This window comes from Perca flavescens, chromosome 5 (assembly GCF_004354835.1).
Source record: "Perca flavescens isolate YP-PL-M2 chromosome 5, PFLA_1.0, whole genome shotgun sequence".
NCBI lineage: Eukaryota > Metazoa > Chordata > Actinopteri > Perciformes > Percidae > Perca > Perca flavescens.
The window spans coordinates 21319257-21335704 of NC_041335.1; the positions used below are offsets into that span (position 1 = coordinate 21319257).

At 39.0% G+C, this 16448-nt stretch overlaps 1 protein-coding gene across 1 annotated transcript; it reads left to right on the plus strand.

The window, feature by feature from the left end:
- Positions 1–737: 737 nt before the first annotated feature.
- On the plus strand, positions 738–7665 carry tspan36 (tetraspanin 36). The gene is made up of 7 exons (XM_028579054.1): positions 738–920; positions 4343–4534; positions 4716–4790; positions 4909–5004; positions 6207–6356; positions 6693–6776; positions 7098–7665. The coding sequence occupies exons 1-7, from the start codon at positions 861–863 to the stop codon at positions 7176–7178; spliced, it is 738 nt and encodes a 245-aa protein (XP_028434855.1). The 5' UTR covers positions 738–860; the 3' UTR covers positions 7179–7665.
- The last annotated feature ends 8783 nt before the right edge of the window (positions 7666–16448 follow it).

Sequence of the window (16448 nt, forward strand, 5' to 3'; positions counted from 1 at the left end):
GAATGTGTCATTTCCCTGTGGACGAGGAGTGTCGATACTGGGCTGGAGTGGAGAACAGAGAATGAAGCAAACATATCAGATAAAGTTTTAATAATCTCAATTGGGAATGCCCTTTTAACCTTCTTTATCACTGCTCTGTATACATCTTGGATCAGATTGTGTTGTAACTGACATGTTGTCCCCATAATTAAACCAAAACTTTACTTGAGCAAAGAGTTACTGAAAATGTTGTGGGGGTTTCCATTTCTACCAGCACTTTAAATGAACGAGTAAGGAATATTGTACATATTCCACTTACAAGTGACTGCTTTTAGATTATTCGCTGTTGTGGTTTGAAAAGTATGAGGTAAAGAGCAGCAGTTACCTCCATAATAACTAGTAACGTGAATTAAATGTGTTAGTGGATTAAATCACAGTGCCACTGTGATACAACTAAGGCATCAGATACAGTAAAAGGCCCCTAATCTCCCTATGGAAGTAGTGTTAATAACCATTGTTTAGTAGCAGTAATTTTCCACTGTGATTTATTCCCACAGAGTTTTTTTTGTGTTCATCATATGAGATCGTTGCTCTGAACTACTGATGGGCAAAAGAGGGGACTATTATCGTCTAGTTTTCTCATTGAAGTCCTTTGTATTATTTGTTATGTGGGATTGTTTCCTCTCTTCTGTGAGGGAGGGGTATGTGTGATGTAGCCTGGGGGGGCGGGGCTTTGTTCTCATGTGATCTCACAGTCACTGCAGCCAGACAGACCGAGAAAACTTGTGACCAAAACAGCAGGAGAACCAGCTTTGCGATACAACAAAACTGTACCGCAGCGACTCCACAGTCCTTCAATCCTTTCATCACCGCCAGACAAGATGGACTGCGGGATATTGACCTCCAAGACCGTCCTCCTCTTCCTCAGCTTGGTATTTTGGGTAAGGCGCGGTGTTATTTCTCCACCTGCAGAGATTTGAATTCATACTGGCGGCTTTATAGGAGGGAGAAATTAAACGTTTTTGGTGTGTCTTTGCAACAGTACAGATTTGCCTCAATCATTGCTATTGCCTATTATTATTATTATTATTATTATTGTTATTATTATTATTGTGTAGCCATTTAGTCATGTGCGCTTTAAGATTTAGAAATCAGAGTTTTGACCTGGTCCTAGTCCTGCCCCAGATTTTTGGACAGCACAGTCCCTATCGCTATACTGTACTTCTACTTCCTCATTTTTACTGTATCCTAATATAGGTCACATCTTTTTTTTTTTTTTTAAGTCAAATGATTCCTTTAAGGCTATGAGTAACATTTCCCAATAATGTGAATTTAAGTCCAGCTGAGGTCAGTGGGATCACTGACTAAGGGGATTTAGCTGCGACATAGTCAGTAAGCTTGAACTCTGACTCATTATCAAAGTTTGACCAGTGTTCATTGCCTGGCTTTGTATCTTGTTGTCTCATGTTAGCTGCTTCTTCATGTCTCTCCCCAGTTGTCAACTCTCTGTCTCCTCCAGAGGTAATAGGGTTTGAAGGGACCCAGTAAATATTTGTGCATGTCTGTGTAATTTGATTACTGTGAGAGAAAACTGGCCTGTGGGCCTGTGTATTTACAAGGGGAAACATGGGCATGGTTTATCTCTTCAGTTCAAATATCCACATCCACTTTTCACTTCCTTATTCTCAGTTTTCTTTCCAGTATAATGCTTTTTATTTCTCTGTGTGTAGAGACACGTGCATTCCTCCGTCCATCACTATATTACAAAATCAAAAAGTCTGTTTATGTTTTCTCACCAGCTAGGCTTTACCCCCAACACATTCCTACCACAGGCAAAGTGCTGCCACATGCAGAGTTAAAGCAGTGGAAATTGAATGAGAGCTCACCTCTCATTTGTAAAACACATACAGTATCTCAAAGCATCACACACATCTGGATTTGTCCTGTTTTCTCAAACAGCTGCAGCTCAGTTAGGTAGTCTGTCAAGGCTGCTAAACTAAACAAGCCAAGTCAATGTATTAGAATCTAAAAGTGAGCATCCATCTTCTGATTCATCAGGCAAAGCCTGTCAAATAGCTGTGTGAGTTAGATTTGTTTTTTATCATCAGCTTCACCATCATTGCTGAATTTCATCAAGCCACTCAAGGCTCTCAGTGCTGGTTTACACTGTGAGAAAGCGCACATTTTAAACAAGCTAACAATAACTTGGGCATAGGGGAGGGGACTTTTTGAGAATTGAGTTTTATTCATAATTAAAACAATATCTATAACAAATTATCCTTTTAAACCCCGCCTGTCCCACTGGCAGGTCTGTCTTTACAAGATCATATTATGCAGCTAAACATTGTACCAAACCAAAAAGTCTTCTGAAGACCCCAAAGTTTCAAAAGATGGTTGTTATTTTATAGCAAACCTGCCAAAAATGTGTTTAAAATTTCCACTAAACAATTAGAATATTCCCATTTTGTGTAATGGTCCTGCGATAAAATCGGATTGCGTAATTAAAAAAAGTTTTTTTTCTAATAAAAGTGGGTGATTTAAGTAGAAAATCATGAGATCAAAAGATCGATGTTTTGAGAATGTTTGGAAAAATAATTTGCAAAACGTACATTGTGTCGGCCCCCTGGAACCTGTTCTAAGATATAGTAGGGAACTGCTAAATACATCTGATCAAGAGACATCGCCTCAGAGGTTTCTCACATTCCAGAGAGGCGGCACCGTGCATGGGTGCTATACATTGTGTAAGCCTCTTTGTGGTGCTTGTTAGGCACAAGATCAGAATTTCTGGAAAGATTAGGGGTAAGCGGAGGAGGGGAAGGGTTGGCTGGGTGTAGAGTAACTACCCCACAGGGATCCCGTGACTATGGTGTGATTAAGAGAAGTGAGTCATGAAGCTGAAGTAGAGGATGAATTGATTGTTAGGCCGCACAAAACACACATGCTCACATACTAACAAAGACAAACGCACAGTCTATAACTTGCGTTAGTAGTACGGGGGAAGTGAAACTTCAAAAGACGCTAATCTGCAGACACATGAAGGGGGATTTCTGACTTTGAGTAATGAAGGGAAATGGCATCATCTTTTTGCCACACATTTTCCAGCTGTTATTCGAAGGGAAGTTCAACTGTCAACCTATTCTCGTATTCTGGCTGCATATAAAAGCAGGATTTACACAAACCGTTATATTTGAATGTAATCTCATTTGGAGTTTAAATTCTGAAGTGTTATTTATGTAGCTTTACCTAATCGGTTCCATTGTTCTTTTTCCCACCCTACTACTGGCCTTCTTTTAGCACATATTGGAGTTTAAATCAAGTCTGCTACAGTGAGTTTCAAAGGTCAAAGGGAAATCAAGAGTGCTGATTATGAGATCATTACTTTAGTGCCATTGTTTTCTTAACGGTTGTCTCTGTTCTTGAAGTTTCTGTAGTTGTCTGTAAAGTGTATGCGCGAAAAAAGGCCCATATACATGCAGTCTTATGATCGGTGAGCTCACTGCTGAAGCATGATTTGTAGAAAAGTGGTGATGGTGTGACTTAATGCCTAATCCACTGATCTGACAGATCAGTGACATTCACAGCCTGTGTTCATCACATGAGATCACAACAGATAATGATGGGAGAACAAATATCTTTGTGCTAGTGCATCAACAAGCAGCTGTCAAATTTCAATTTCAATTTAATTTGTAAGGGACAGTGTGCAATTTAAACAGAGTTAGCCTTAAGCTAATTTGCATCTGTAGTCCCACAGAAAACACAAATACAACAATTTAAAAACCAAACAATGCTCGGTTAGTAAAAGAAACATAACAAATAGCAATATAATAAATCTCATATTACAGGTACACACACACACACACACACACACACACACACACACACACACACACACACACACACACACACACACACACACACACACACACAACATGATCAATTGTGCACAGCAACCCCCACATTCTCACACACACACACACACACACACACACACACACACACACACACAAAATAATAGTGAGACAAAGTATTGAGGAATGATTAACTGACAGTGTGCGAGCACTGCTGAGAATTTTTTAGATGATTTTTCAAACGACAGCTTTATAAATAAAGGTTATAAATGAGTGGATGAGAGATTGGCTGTGTAATTTACACTACAGAATATGAACATGACACTTTCAACAACAGCACAGAGAGAAAAACTAAATATGGGGAGGTTTGATTATTCCCAATATACCAAAAAAAGGGAAAACTAATGTCTTTTAATAATAATCAAAACTGTGTTCAATGTTTATTCTCACCATAACCATACCGCTAACTTGTCGACTTTAAATAAACACCTTGATGTATGTTCTCCTCCTCGCAGGCTGCAGGAGCAGCGTTGGCCTACGTCGGAGCCTACGTGATCAAGAGCTATGACAACTTTGACAGTTTCATTCAAGACAAGTACACTTTGGTCCCAGCAGCTATCATCATTGCCATCAGCGTGGTGATGTTAATTTTTGGTCTGGTAGGATGCTGCGCCACAATCCGGGAGTCCAAAGTCGGCCTTAGCTTTGTAAGTGTGTGCGTGAGCGTGTGCGTGGCCTGAAGGTGAAAATGCATCTGCAAACAATTACTGTTTCAAGTTACAATGTTAGTCATCATTTTTCATGTTTCATTTTTGTTTCCCCTCAGCTTTTGTTTATCCTTTCACTCTATTTTACTCATTCAATATCTCAAATTTTCTTCCCCTCCAGTTCTTTCTGATCATCGTGGGGATGTTTGCAGCTGAAGTGGCTGCTCTGGTATTTAGCTTCATCTACCAAGGCAAGGTGAGTCACAGATACATGTTCTCTGGCATGCAGTGTTTGCTGCTGACAGTAATTTGTGTGCCCATTAGTAAAGTACACAGCTGTCAACAATGTGTTTTTTTGTCCTGTGCCTGCTCAGATAAACGCAGACCTGGAGCGCTCTATGAATGAAGTCTTCATAAAGTATGATGGACAGGACCCAGAGACCAAAGCTGTTGACTATCTGCAGGCTCAGGTTGGTGTTATATTCTACTCTATTTAAATAGCTTGTCTTCTCAGTTGTGCTTTCACTCTCTTCCAGCTCCTCTGCTTTGCTTGCATTCTCTCTCGCATGCTTGCTTTCATTCCCTTCTCTTGTACTTTCAATTCACTCCTCAGTCTTTCTTTCTCTTTCTTAACTTTTTAAGAAAAGGTAAAAAAAAGAGATTTTTTTGTTGGTGATTTATTTTGTATTTTTCCTGTGGATTACTGTTTATCAATGTCACAGTATATGGTCAGAAATATCATGCTATGTTGCTCATGCTAGCCTACCCTAATGTTGAGGTATTTACTAAACAGACAAATAAAAATAACGTCTACTGCGCTCTCCACCTCCTAATCATAGACAGTAAACAGAATGGACCAATAGATCCCGTCGCTCTGGGCGGAGACCAGTGAAGTCTATTAGAAGCACTTTTCCGGTTATGGCTGAGCGTTACTGCGCAGCTGCAAACTGAGCTTGCCGATGTAGATGTGACGTGAGCAACGTGTCTGAAAGTTGTAAGTCTTCTGGTAGCTGTGCCAAGAGAAATCTCAATCATTCCCAATCTTGCAGAGACGGAGAGCGTAGGTATATGTAAGGAGATAACATAAGCACAGGCTAATTATTGCTAACTGAAATGCTAGTTAACATTAGTAATTAAACTTAAACAAAAGTCGAAACTGCCTGCAAGCTTCTCCTGTACTGTATGGTAATTCCTCTACTATGCGACAGTAAGTCACGTGGTTATGACACAATCATTTATCGCCTATTTTTACAAAAAACAACTGGTATTGCTAACAATAGCTAACCGGGCTAGAGCTAATGAAAACAATGAAAATCCGACTTTTAAATTGAACACATTCAACTTGTGTATGAGGTCATTCCCAGCTCCAGCTTCCGAGTTCCAAGGTAAATGGAACATGGCATAATACACCATATTTACACCTCTGAGTCTATCAAAAGGCATTCTGGGAAATGCAGTAATAGTAGAAGAAAAAGCAGGTTGATTGAAAGTGTGAAGAAACAAGACTGCCTCACATTGCACAATCTCAAATAACTTGTGTTCTGTAACTCACTCAACAAGGTTGATGATATAGTGTCACCCTTTCCTTTTCTCCTTTTCACTGTCATATATATTTTCTTTTGAGTTCTATATTAACTCTTCCTACTCCTGTTCTCTCTTTGTCTCCTTGCAGTTGCAGTGCTGTGGTGTCATGAATTACACCAGCTGGTCCAACACTACCTGGTTTAGAAGCCACAACAACACAGTGCCTCTGTCCTGCTGTAAAAACAGTACCACACAGTGCACTGGCAGACTGGATCAACCAGACCTGCTTAACATACAAGTAAATCATACAGAAGCACACTTTCCTATTTTGGATTTTAAATAACATGTCGGGTGTACATGTGGTTAGATTGGGATTGTAAGCTGTTTATTTGGTTTTGTTTCATAAATGCTTTTAACTGCTTCTCCACCTGTGACTTTGGGAATACTTTGAAACTTGAACTATCTTACATTGTATGATTTTTTTTTAATGATTTGATGATTCAAAATATAAAATATGCAAAATCAAATGATCTCCCACCTCTGTGGCAATAACCCAAGAGCTACATTTCAGACAGACATTTTTCAATGTACATGTACAGTATGTGCACTCACTGTACTTGTGCATGTATTTTAGGGTTGTGAGGCGAAGCTGGATCTCCTCCTACAGGATGTGTTGGGTTACGCCATGCTGGTCATTCTGGCCTTCGCCATCATCAAGGTAAAGGCGGTCACACATTCACACATATACTGTAGTTTAGCAGCTGTGTAGAGTGTTACTGTAAATCCTACTCTGTGAGAGTGGGACTGTGCAGTGAGTGTATTTTAGAGGAATACCGGGCTACATAATATACTCCTCCATGTCATTTACCTCCCAAGTGGCTGGAGTGCCTTCCCTAGCACTAATTGTGTGATATGTTGAATAATCTATTCAAACATAGAAACTAAAGTAGTTGAGTTAATCCCATCACTAAACACGTGAAGCTGCAGAAAAGCGATTTTAGGAGCTTGTGTCTGATTACCTTTATCTCTCCTGTTGCAGTTCTTTGGGATGCTGAGTGTATGTGTGATCACCTGTAAAAGTGGCAGCCAGAGGAGCGGCTACCAGACTCTGTATGCCTGAACCACTTCCTGCAACCACCTACCACCTCCTCATTTTGCTTGTCTAAGTTAGCTGACCACTCACTCAGCAGTGTACAAGTTTTATTTAGATAATGGCATATAAAGTATACACTAGTGGGAGACCTTACCAGAGCATTCCTCCACATATGAAATCAGCACAAATGTTCCTCTGACTTGTTAAATACTTTTGCTGAATGTTTATGATAACATTTTCCATATGTTTGAGTAGCCACAGGTTTCTGTACTGTCTGACTTCAAACTGTATTTTAAGCTTTAGTGATTGTAAACGGACGGAAATTGACAGCGGTTTAATGCCTTATTTATGGTTGCAATATGTATAGCCAACTGAATGACTAAATATATCAATATATATATATAAGTTTTATGGTCAGTTAACTGTATTAAATTAAGCTACAGTTCCACATAGATAGACTTTGGTCGTGTTTATTATGTGTTTCTAAATTAAAAAGGTGAACATTTCACAATAATTTGGAGTTCAGTCCAGTTATATCACATTATTGTATTTTACTGTTTGTGTTTTTAAAATTTTGTAATTTACCATATTAATAAATATTTATAGATAGGACATACTGACAGTTGCTCACATATTATGTGTTAATATGAAACTAGGAGGACACAGCAAACAGTTGCAGAGTGTACATTCAGAACACGACATTAAACATGCCCCACGTCATGTCTTACCTCCTGACTCTGCTGATAAAGAGGCCCTTAGTGCCGTACATACAGAAGATAGGAGTGTTCATTTTACATAAGCCTTGTCAGTGTTCATAAAGATAACTGAGAATTCAATTCAATTGTATTTATGGTGTCAAATCCTAACAATAGTTATCTCAGGACACTTTCCAAATAGAGTAGGTCTAGACAACACTCTATAATTTACAAAGACCCAACAACCTGTTGATTTTAACTAACCTCATCCATTAGTTTAATTAAAATGTAAAGTATCTCTTGACCTTTTTTTTTTTTTTTTTTTTATTAATGATACAGTCAAACCAGCTATGTATCAAGCTAATTGTTTCCCCTTCTGCCAGTCCCAACCTCTGTAATGAAAAAATATCCATTAGCATCAACTGCAACACTTTTGTGAGTGTAGTTGCAGTAACAAAGAAAGTCCTGCAGGGGGTGTAAAAGAACCTGCTCTGAATTAAAGGTCTAAACCAGCAGTTGTGGCGGTGAAGGGACCCAAAAAAACAACTAATATTTACTCTCTGCAGAGGTAGTAAATTAGTTATAATATATATATTAAAGGACAAAATGGAAGAATGTAGGAAGTCTGTTTTCAAACAATGGAATAAATATGATTTTTTTCATGTTTTAAAGTTTGAAGAGACATTAAACAATTATCTACTTTATATTGACAAAACTACACTTGATACTTGTTTCAGTTAATTGATCTACATGTGATTAGTGTGTGTGTGTGTGTGTGTGTGTGTGTGTGTGTGTGTGCTGCTGCTGTGTTAACGACCTGAACCCCCCTGATGTAAATGACCCTGCTGCCTTGTCTCAGTCTGTGTCCCTCTCATATCTCTCGACTGCATATCTTATTCAGTGCATATCCTCGCTGCTACGGACTGTGTTGACATTTAGACAGGCCGGTCCTTTTTAGAGAGAACTGTTGGCACACGCACGGCTAGATAACCTTGTCAGCTCCCTCCTTCCTTAAGCTGCCTATTTCTACTGTCTCTCTTTCTCTCTCATGTATGTTTATCTCTATCTGTTTCTCAGCTCACCTTTTCTCTCTTGTCATTCATCTTTTTTTACCGGTTTCTTTTGTCTTTCCTTTTTTTACATTCAAGGTGAATTTGCATCTCTATCTCCTACCAAGACCACCCATCTGTTTTCTGTTCTCTGCTCTTCTTCCCTCACTCTGTAGTATCTCAAGTGTTAACACTTGATATCAGGTGATGCAGCTCTTTCTCAGTAATGCAGAGCAGAGCAGCTGTCTTTTGAAGACCAAGAATATTAACCAAGAATATTATTAGTTTCTGTTCTCAAGCATTGGCAGCTTGCTCTATATGGGCCAGCGTGGTGAACTCTTACTTAGAAGTCAAGTACTTTTCTCTGTTGAGGCATCCCATCACAAACATGACAATTGGGCCATGTGTGAAGTGAAACAGTGAGACAGTTTTTTTTTGTTTTTGCTCCAGTTGTAGATCTGGGTGGGTGTGGATGTTGGGATGTAGGATTGTGTTATGTTTTGATGTTTTTTCTTGGTTTAATATTTGAATGGAAAGCTATAAATAAGATTGTCAAAAAAGATTATAAGGTTACCAAGGTAACCAAGCTTGTAAGAGAAAGCTCATGCACCTTGTTGACACCCTCTGGTTTTCTGATTGAAAAAATGTAATCTTAAGCCAACTCTAGTTTATACTTTTAAACTATATATATATATATATATATATATATATATATATATATATATATATATATATAGTATTATAATATATGATATAATAAGGTTTGAGTCAGATTTTCTTCCCAGTGTTCAGACTTCCCTGTCTGTCACCTTAAAGGTAAAAACAAAGAACTAAAAGGTGTTGAATTCACTGGGGTAAGAGCTGTTTGTGAGTATAATTTGCCATTGTAGCATTTGCTATTCCCACATGAGTCATCTTTGCACAACTACAGATGTGCCCTCATCTGTCTATCTCTTTCCACTTTGGGCCATCACATCTCTGGAAACAAATTCATCACACACCAAGCGAGCCGATCAAGCCAGATGTTGTCACGTGGAAATTTCAGCCTGACCTCTAATTTATTTATTTCCTTTCCTACTTACACGTGGATCTGTTGGAGGGAGGTAATCTGAGGAGGACACACACACAATACTGCTGTGAAGGTACATCGACAGAAGGGCAGGAAGTTTCTCTGTCTGTGTAGAGATCAGTGGACTCTTGTCCAGTCATTTCCTTCATCACTTGCATAACATTTCTAATACTAAATGCATTTCCTGGATTTGTTTTGTTCCATCTGTTAGATTTTACATCAAACAAGTAGCAAAGAACCCTGATTACCACCAACAGTTTGCTTAAGAACTGTATCGCATGGTAGGCAATATGACCTTTTTTATGAAACAATAATACAAACAGGGAACCAGTACGGTGTCAAGGTTTTGTGTGTGTGTGTGTGCGCTATGACAACTTTGACAGTTTCATTCAGTACAAATACACTTTGGTTCCAGCAGCTATCATCATCCACGTCAGCGTGGTGATGTTCATTTTTGGTCTGGTGGGATGATGCACCACAATCCGGGAGTCCAAAGTCGGCCTTAGCTTTGTAAGTGTGTGTGTGTGTGTGTGTGTGTGTGTGTGTGTGTGTGTGTGTGTGTGGTGTATGCCACCCACCACCGACACTGCGATGTCTACATTTGTCAAATGCTATCAGTGTTATTAGAGAGTGCAGAAATACAGAAGAGGAACAGAAATACAGCACAGAGAACAACGATTCAAATGAGCACCAGCAGTGGCATAATATTATCCCTATCACCTATCATTTTCTTCACTTAAAAGATATTCAATTATCCTGACTGCTGATCCCTCTTCTTTTCTTTCTGTAATATTTTTCTTTTTCTCTTCTTTGTGGTTCTTTTCAGTGTTTCTTGTGAGCAGTGTAATTGAAAAGATGCCTGTGATTTTATCTAGTTTTTGGCTAACCTCCAGAGGCTAATGACTTTCCCTCTGCCTTCAGCTACTATTGAAATTGAAGTACACATAAAAGAACCTATGTTACTTCTCCCCTTGGAAATAGTTTCAGGGAATTTAAATCACAGGTGTCCCAAATTACTCAAAAATGCTAACAAGAGGTTATTTTCTAACTTTCACATATAGCTGGTACATTAGAGCAGTTTTTTCCTGCCATCTCTCTATTTTTATGTAAATAAGATGATGAAATAGTATGTGATTTTAAGAACACTGAGCAATTTTGAAAGGGAAAGAAAAGATTTTAACTTTTAATTGCAAAATAGTATTAATTGCGTAATCGTCCCTGTAGTCTTGCTTTGCCACAGCGCTGTGGAGTAAGGTCTGGCTATACCACAGATAAATTCTACGATGGGAGAAAACAATGCTCTAGATTGATGCATTTCTTTAAACCAATCACAATCAACAACGGTGGCCCTGCAAAATGGTCTCCAGAAGGAATTTGTTTTGTTGGAACATTTGCACCCCACAAAAGAAAACGCCACATACAATATTAAATAAAAATAACTGTTCACACAATACAGTAACATGAGCTATTTAAATTAGCCAGATACATGGTTACCAGTGGCATACCAGTGTATTGTTGTGTGTATTTTGTCTATAGCAAATCCCCACCAATCGGCCCAAAAACATCCCAATTAGATAGTAAATGCCGTAAACATATTCTTTGTAAAACTTTACAACCATTCCCCAAAAGAACCAAGCAGGCCTGCCTTATTGCACAATCCAAATTGTATTCAAAACTTGACAGCTTGAAGTTTGTTGTTTTTTCCCGAAGCGAAGAGTTTGAGAATGGCAACCCACAGAGAGTGGAAGGTGAGGGAAGTGGCTCACGCGCCAGACACATCATGTGCCAGATGTCAGGCAATTATCCTGGAAATGTACTTCCATTGATTCAGACTAGCGTCCCTGTTACAGAATAAAAACATCTAAAAAAAGACTTTGCTCTGACGCAACAAAAGTATTTGACAATTTCCTTTTCACTACATTCCACTTGTAAGCCCGTCTTATCTCGCCGACACACAGGAGAAAGAGCAGATATGCACCTGGAAGATGTAAAGTCTCTTTGAATCCAAGCAGCTTCACTTTAGTTACGTAACGTTGTACAGGACAGTTGTACTTTTGGGAAGGGATACATTTCTGTGTCACTTTAATTTCTCCAACAGCACCAACTCACTCCTCTGTAATCAAAAAGGAACCACTGACCCATCATCTAATGTCTTGCATTTAGCAGATTATACATCAGATTTCTGCATGACACAAATTCAACTAAAAGTGTCCAATGAAATAAAGTAAAAAGACTGACGTCTCCAGGTTGGTGAGAGATGAGAGACACTACTATGTCGTGGAGTCTCATTACCTTTTTTTTTCACACGTATGTTCTTAATGAAGTGGAAATAGCAAACAAAATTCAGAACCATCCCTGTAACTTTCCTTTGCTCTTCTCATTGATGGAGCCATAAGATCAGGGTGTCACTTTACACTGGTTCATTACCAGACCGTGACTTGTTGCTCTCTGTTAACTCGACAGCCTCTTTCTTTTCTGTTAATCCTGTAGCACCTCGGCATAATCATTATCATATCCTCCATGACCTGCTATCTTCCTTTCTGTTTCCCTCACTGCACTGACTCTAATAGGGAACCCTAAAGCTAATTAGGGTTGAGACTGGGGGGTTCACACAAATAACATACTGAAGAGGAAAGGCTGGGACCATTGTTTTATTGTTTCACCCCAAACGCCTACTGGCATCCTTTTAATATCTTGTTTTAAGATTTTTATAAGGATGTTTTATATTTATATATACCTTTACAAGGGCCTACTACCCAAGCAGTGCATCAATTTCATACAGTTTTATGGGATTGTCAGAAGTGGTTTCTGGAAAAGTAAGAAATCATAAACTGAATTGAAACACTTTGCAAAGATACTCTTTTATGGAATATGACAAACCATTGATATATCAAATTGTAAGACTAGTAGAGTCATTTTGCATTGTTGACTTTAGTTCTCTTGTAATGACCATTTCTTTTGGAGTTTTGTGAAACAATAACTGGGCTTGTTGCTTGTAAAGTGTGAAATTGTTTAATTTCATCATGAAATAATGAACTAGAAATAATCTCAGACAACACACAATAGCTGCTGTTTTGATTTTTTTTTCTTTTTATGGTTATGAAAAAGTGGCACATTTTACATAAACGGTCATTTCCAGTTAAACCCAAACGTGTAGACCTTCTACAGATCTATTGTACATAAACAAACTGTTATTTCTCATTGGGGGTCCTTGACATGTGGTGGCATCCTTGCTGCTGTAAAAATATGAATTCACTATGAACAAAGGATCTCCAGGGGCTAAAGCTACTTCTGTAGGGGGAACTCAAATTATACCAGGATGGTAGATATGGTAATGATCAATCTATAGTAATTCAGCTGGTTTGGGCTGTCTTGAACTACAGTTAACTACATTGACTCATATATATATATATATATATATATATATATATATATATATATATATATATATATATATATATATATATACATATACATGTTTTTACAGGCTTAGTAGTACTTGTGACAATTAAACTGGACTCATAAATCAAACCATATAAAAATCAATAGAGTGCACATTTAAATATCGAATTTGTAGTCCTTCAAAGAAATAATAAACTGGCATATGATGTTTATATGGTATTGGTATTATAATATAATATGATATATTATATGATATAATTTGTATTATATTGAATCAGTGTTTAGACTTCCCTGTCTGCCACCTTAAAGGTAAAAACAAAGAGCTAAAAGGTGTTGAATTCACTGGGGTAATTTGCCATTGTAGCATTTGCTATTCCTATATATATATATATATATATATATATATATATATATAGAGAGAGAGAGAGAGAGAGAGAGAGAGAGAGAGAGAGAGAGAGAGAGAGAGAGAGGGAGGGGTGGTGGTGGTGGTGGTGGTGGTGGTACTTAATCATCTATGGTGCAGAGTGTGTGAAGCCACTCAGGTCTGGTAGATGTATCTGAATCAGGGTGATCCTCCCTCTCTCAGATCAGTCCTCTGACAGAAAGCGGACAGTCGCCCACAATAACCGGCTCTATAGCAGCCTCTGGCTTATCTCATGTCGGCGGATCGCCCCCGGTGCCGTCCCGTACCGGCTGTTCCCCCTCTATCATCTGAATCACACACACACGATAGATGCGGTCGTGTTTTACTTTGTTTGCTTCCAAAGGACCCGTATCTCTCACATCTTTCCCCCGGATCTTTGTTTCTGGACGCCAGGCTGCGGCTGCGTAATGCCCCGGTGAGTACTGATGGTTGCTGTTGTTATCTTTCTTTCTTCCTCCTCTTGTTATTGCACACCGAAGAGATACTGACATAGGTAAGATAACGTCTTAAAGTCGGTTGAGGAGGGAAAAGAAGCACGGGCATGTTTCTGGTTGGTATACTTTTTCTTTTTTTCTTTTTTTTTTCGGAAATGGGGCTTTATGTTTTATTATATGCACTTCAACCTCACTGTTTTTGTTCTCTCAGAGGGGCGTTACTGGAGTGTATGTAGACACACAAAGGCAGCCGCATGAAGCCAGTGTGCAGAGAGGATGCAGCGTTTCCCATCTAAACTAAAACTGCCCTAACGCCTGTTGGAAAGTAAATAGAGTCAAAGAGAGAAATAAAACACAGTCAGAGTACAACAGGATGTACCATTCTCTGTTCCCATCCACTATCGCCTGGGCATAATATTGGCTCAGTGTAGAGTATAGTTTCCATTTTTTTTGCCTTAATCAGAATTAAAGGCATAATTAATATAATAATTGCAAATTAATAAATTTGACTGCACTGCATCAACCATCAACCAACCAAAATTATTCATATTTATAACCTGTATTCTGGTTGCATAACCTGAAGAAATTATGGAGAATAAACGCAGAGAGAGAACACCACGTGCCATCTCCAGTGGTTATGCATTATATATAAAGTTAGCCCAGTGCTGCACCTCCCACCCAGCAACACTGTCAACGCTCCCTCTCTCAGTCTCTCTGTTCTCCCCTTACACTCGTTCAGCCTCTGACAGTCAGCCTGACTGAGGCTAACATGAACATTGAGTGTGTTTGTAAGGATTTTGCTGTTAAAGAGCAGTTATTGTGTGCACATCCCCCATTTATATAAAGAAAGTGTGGGAGAGAGCTAATACTCAAGCCATGCCCTAGGTCTTTGACAGCAAAGAGATTTGATTGATTGATTGAGTGATTGATTGATTGATTGATTAATTGAATGTTTCAATTACAGCCCAGGGATCTAGGGGTGCCGGAAAGTCAATGATTTAGTTTTTTTAACCACTATATGACCTTTCAAGAGGTGGAAATATAACTAAAATGTCAGGAAGATTGATTCACTTTTAATCTGACAAAATAAAGTTGAAAACAATGCTGCCATCATAATACATTCTATCCTTTCAAATTGTCCCTCTGCTCGAAAATGCCAACAGCATCATATGGCAGACATTAAAGCATCATTTTAAATTGACGTGATTATCCTCTCTAAGAACATTACGTTGCTGGTGTAGATTAGGTTACACTGCCATTCACTGTTATGTAATGGTAACTCTCCTGCAACACAGACCCTGTTAACACACTGGCTCTGTTGCTGTGTAACTTTCATCTTTATCTTCTCTTCTGTTCACCCCATTTCCTCTTTTCCTCACCAGCAGCAGCAGCAGATGTGTTGAGCGACTCAGGTAATAGCAGTATCCTTCCACAGTGAGCCCGGCCTGATGCTGAAATCCCCACATTCATGAGAAGGCAACAGGAAGCAGATCACTGAGGGATTAAACATATTTATGCACATGCACACATCGAGAGTACCACAATTCAGGGTTTTGACCGCTGCCCAACTGTGGATCTCACACTGAATGATCTTGTCTGACTGACTGACTCCGGTATCATGGAAGAAGAGGAGGAGCTGACAGAGTCTCATTGAATTTAACTCACATAACCCCACCTACATTTCTCCTGTCTCACTATTGAAGGCTTTGCCTGGTCAATGAGGATTACAGATTTTTAACAAACACAGCAGAGAGAGAGAGAGAGAGGGAGGGGAGTGCAGAGCCGACCATCCGCCTGCTGCTGTCCCATGATGCATCTACACATCTAAGTGCAGGATCAGCCACACAGAGGGCTGTTTCTATGGATACCCCTGCCCTTGGTAGTATTAATAAGACTCACTGATATCCTGACTATCTGTGCGTGAAAAAATACGGTGAAAGATAGGAAGTGCATCCCTGCAGCAGACTACAGTGTCAAATAACATCTTTGGAGCAGAGAAAGAGGAATATCTTGAAGGAAATTATTTTTTATTTTTAAAGATGTACTGTAGATGCTCTACACTCCTTGTCCCAAACACCTCAGAGGTTGTTTTAAATGTGATACCTAGTAGATTATCAGCTGGTTCAGTAAAAGGGTGATTTAATACGAATCTGCCCACACAGGACCAGAAGAGAGGGTGAAGATGATGCACAAATACACTTTTTAGGCCTGAAGGAAATATCTT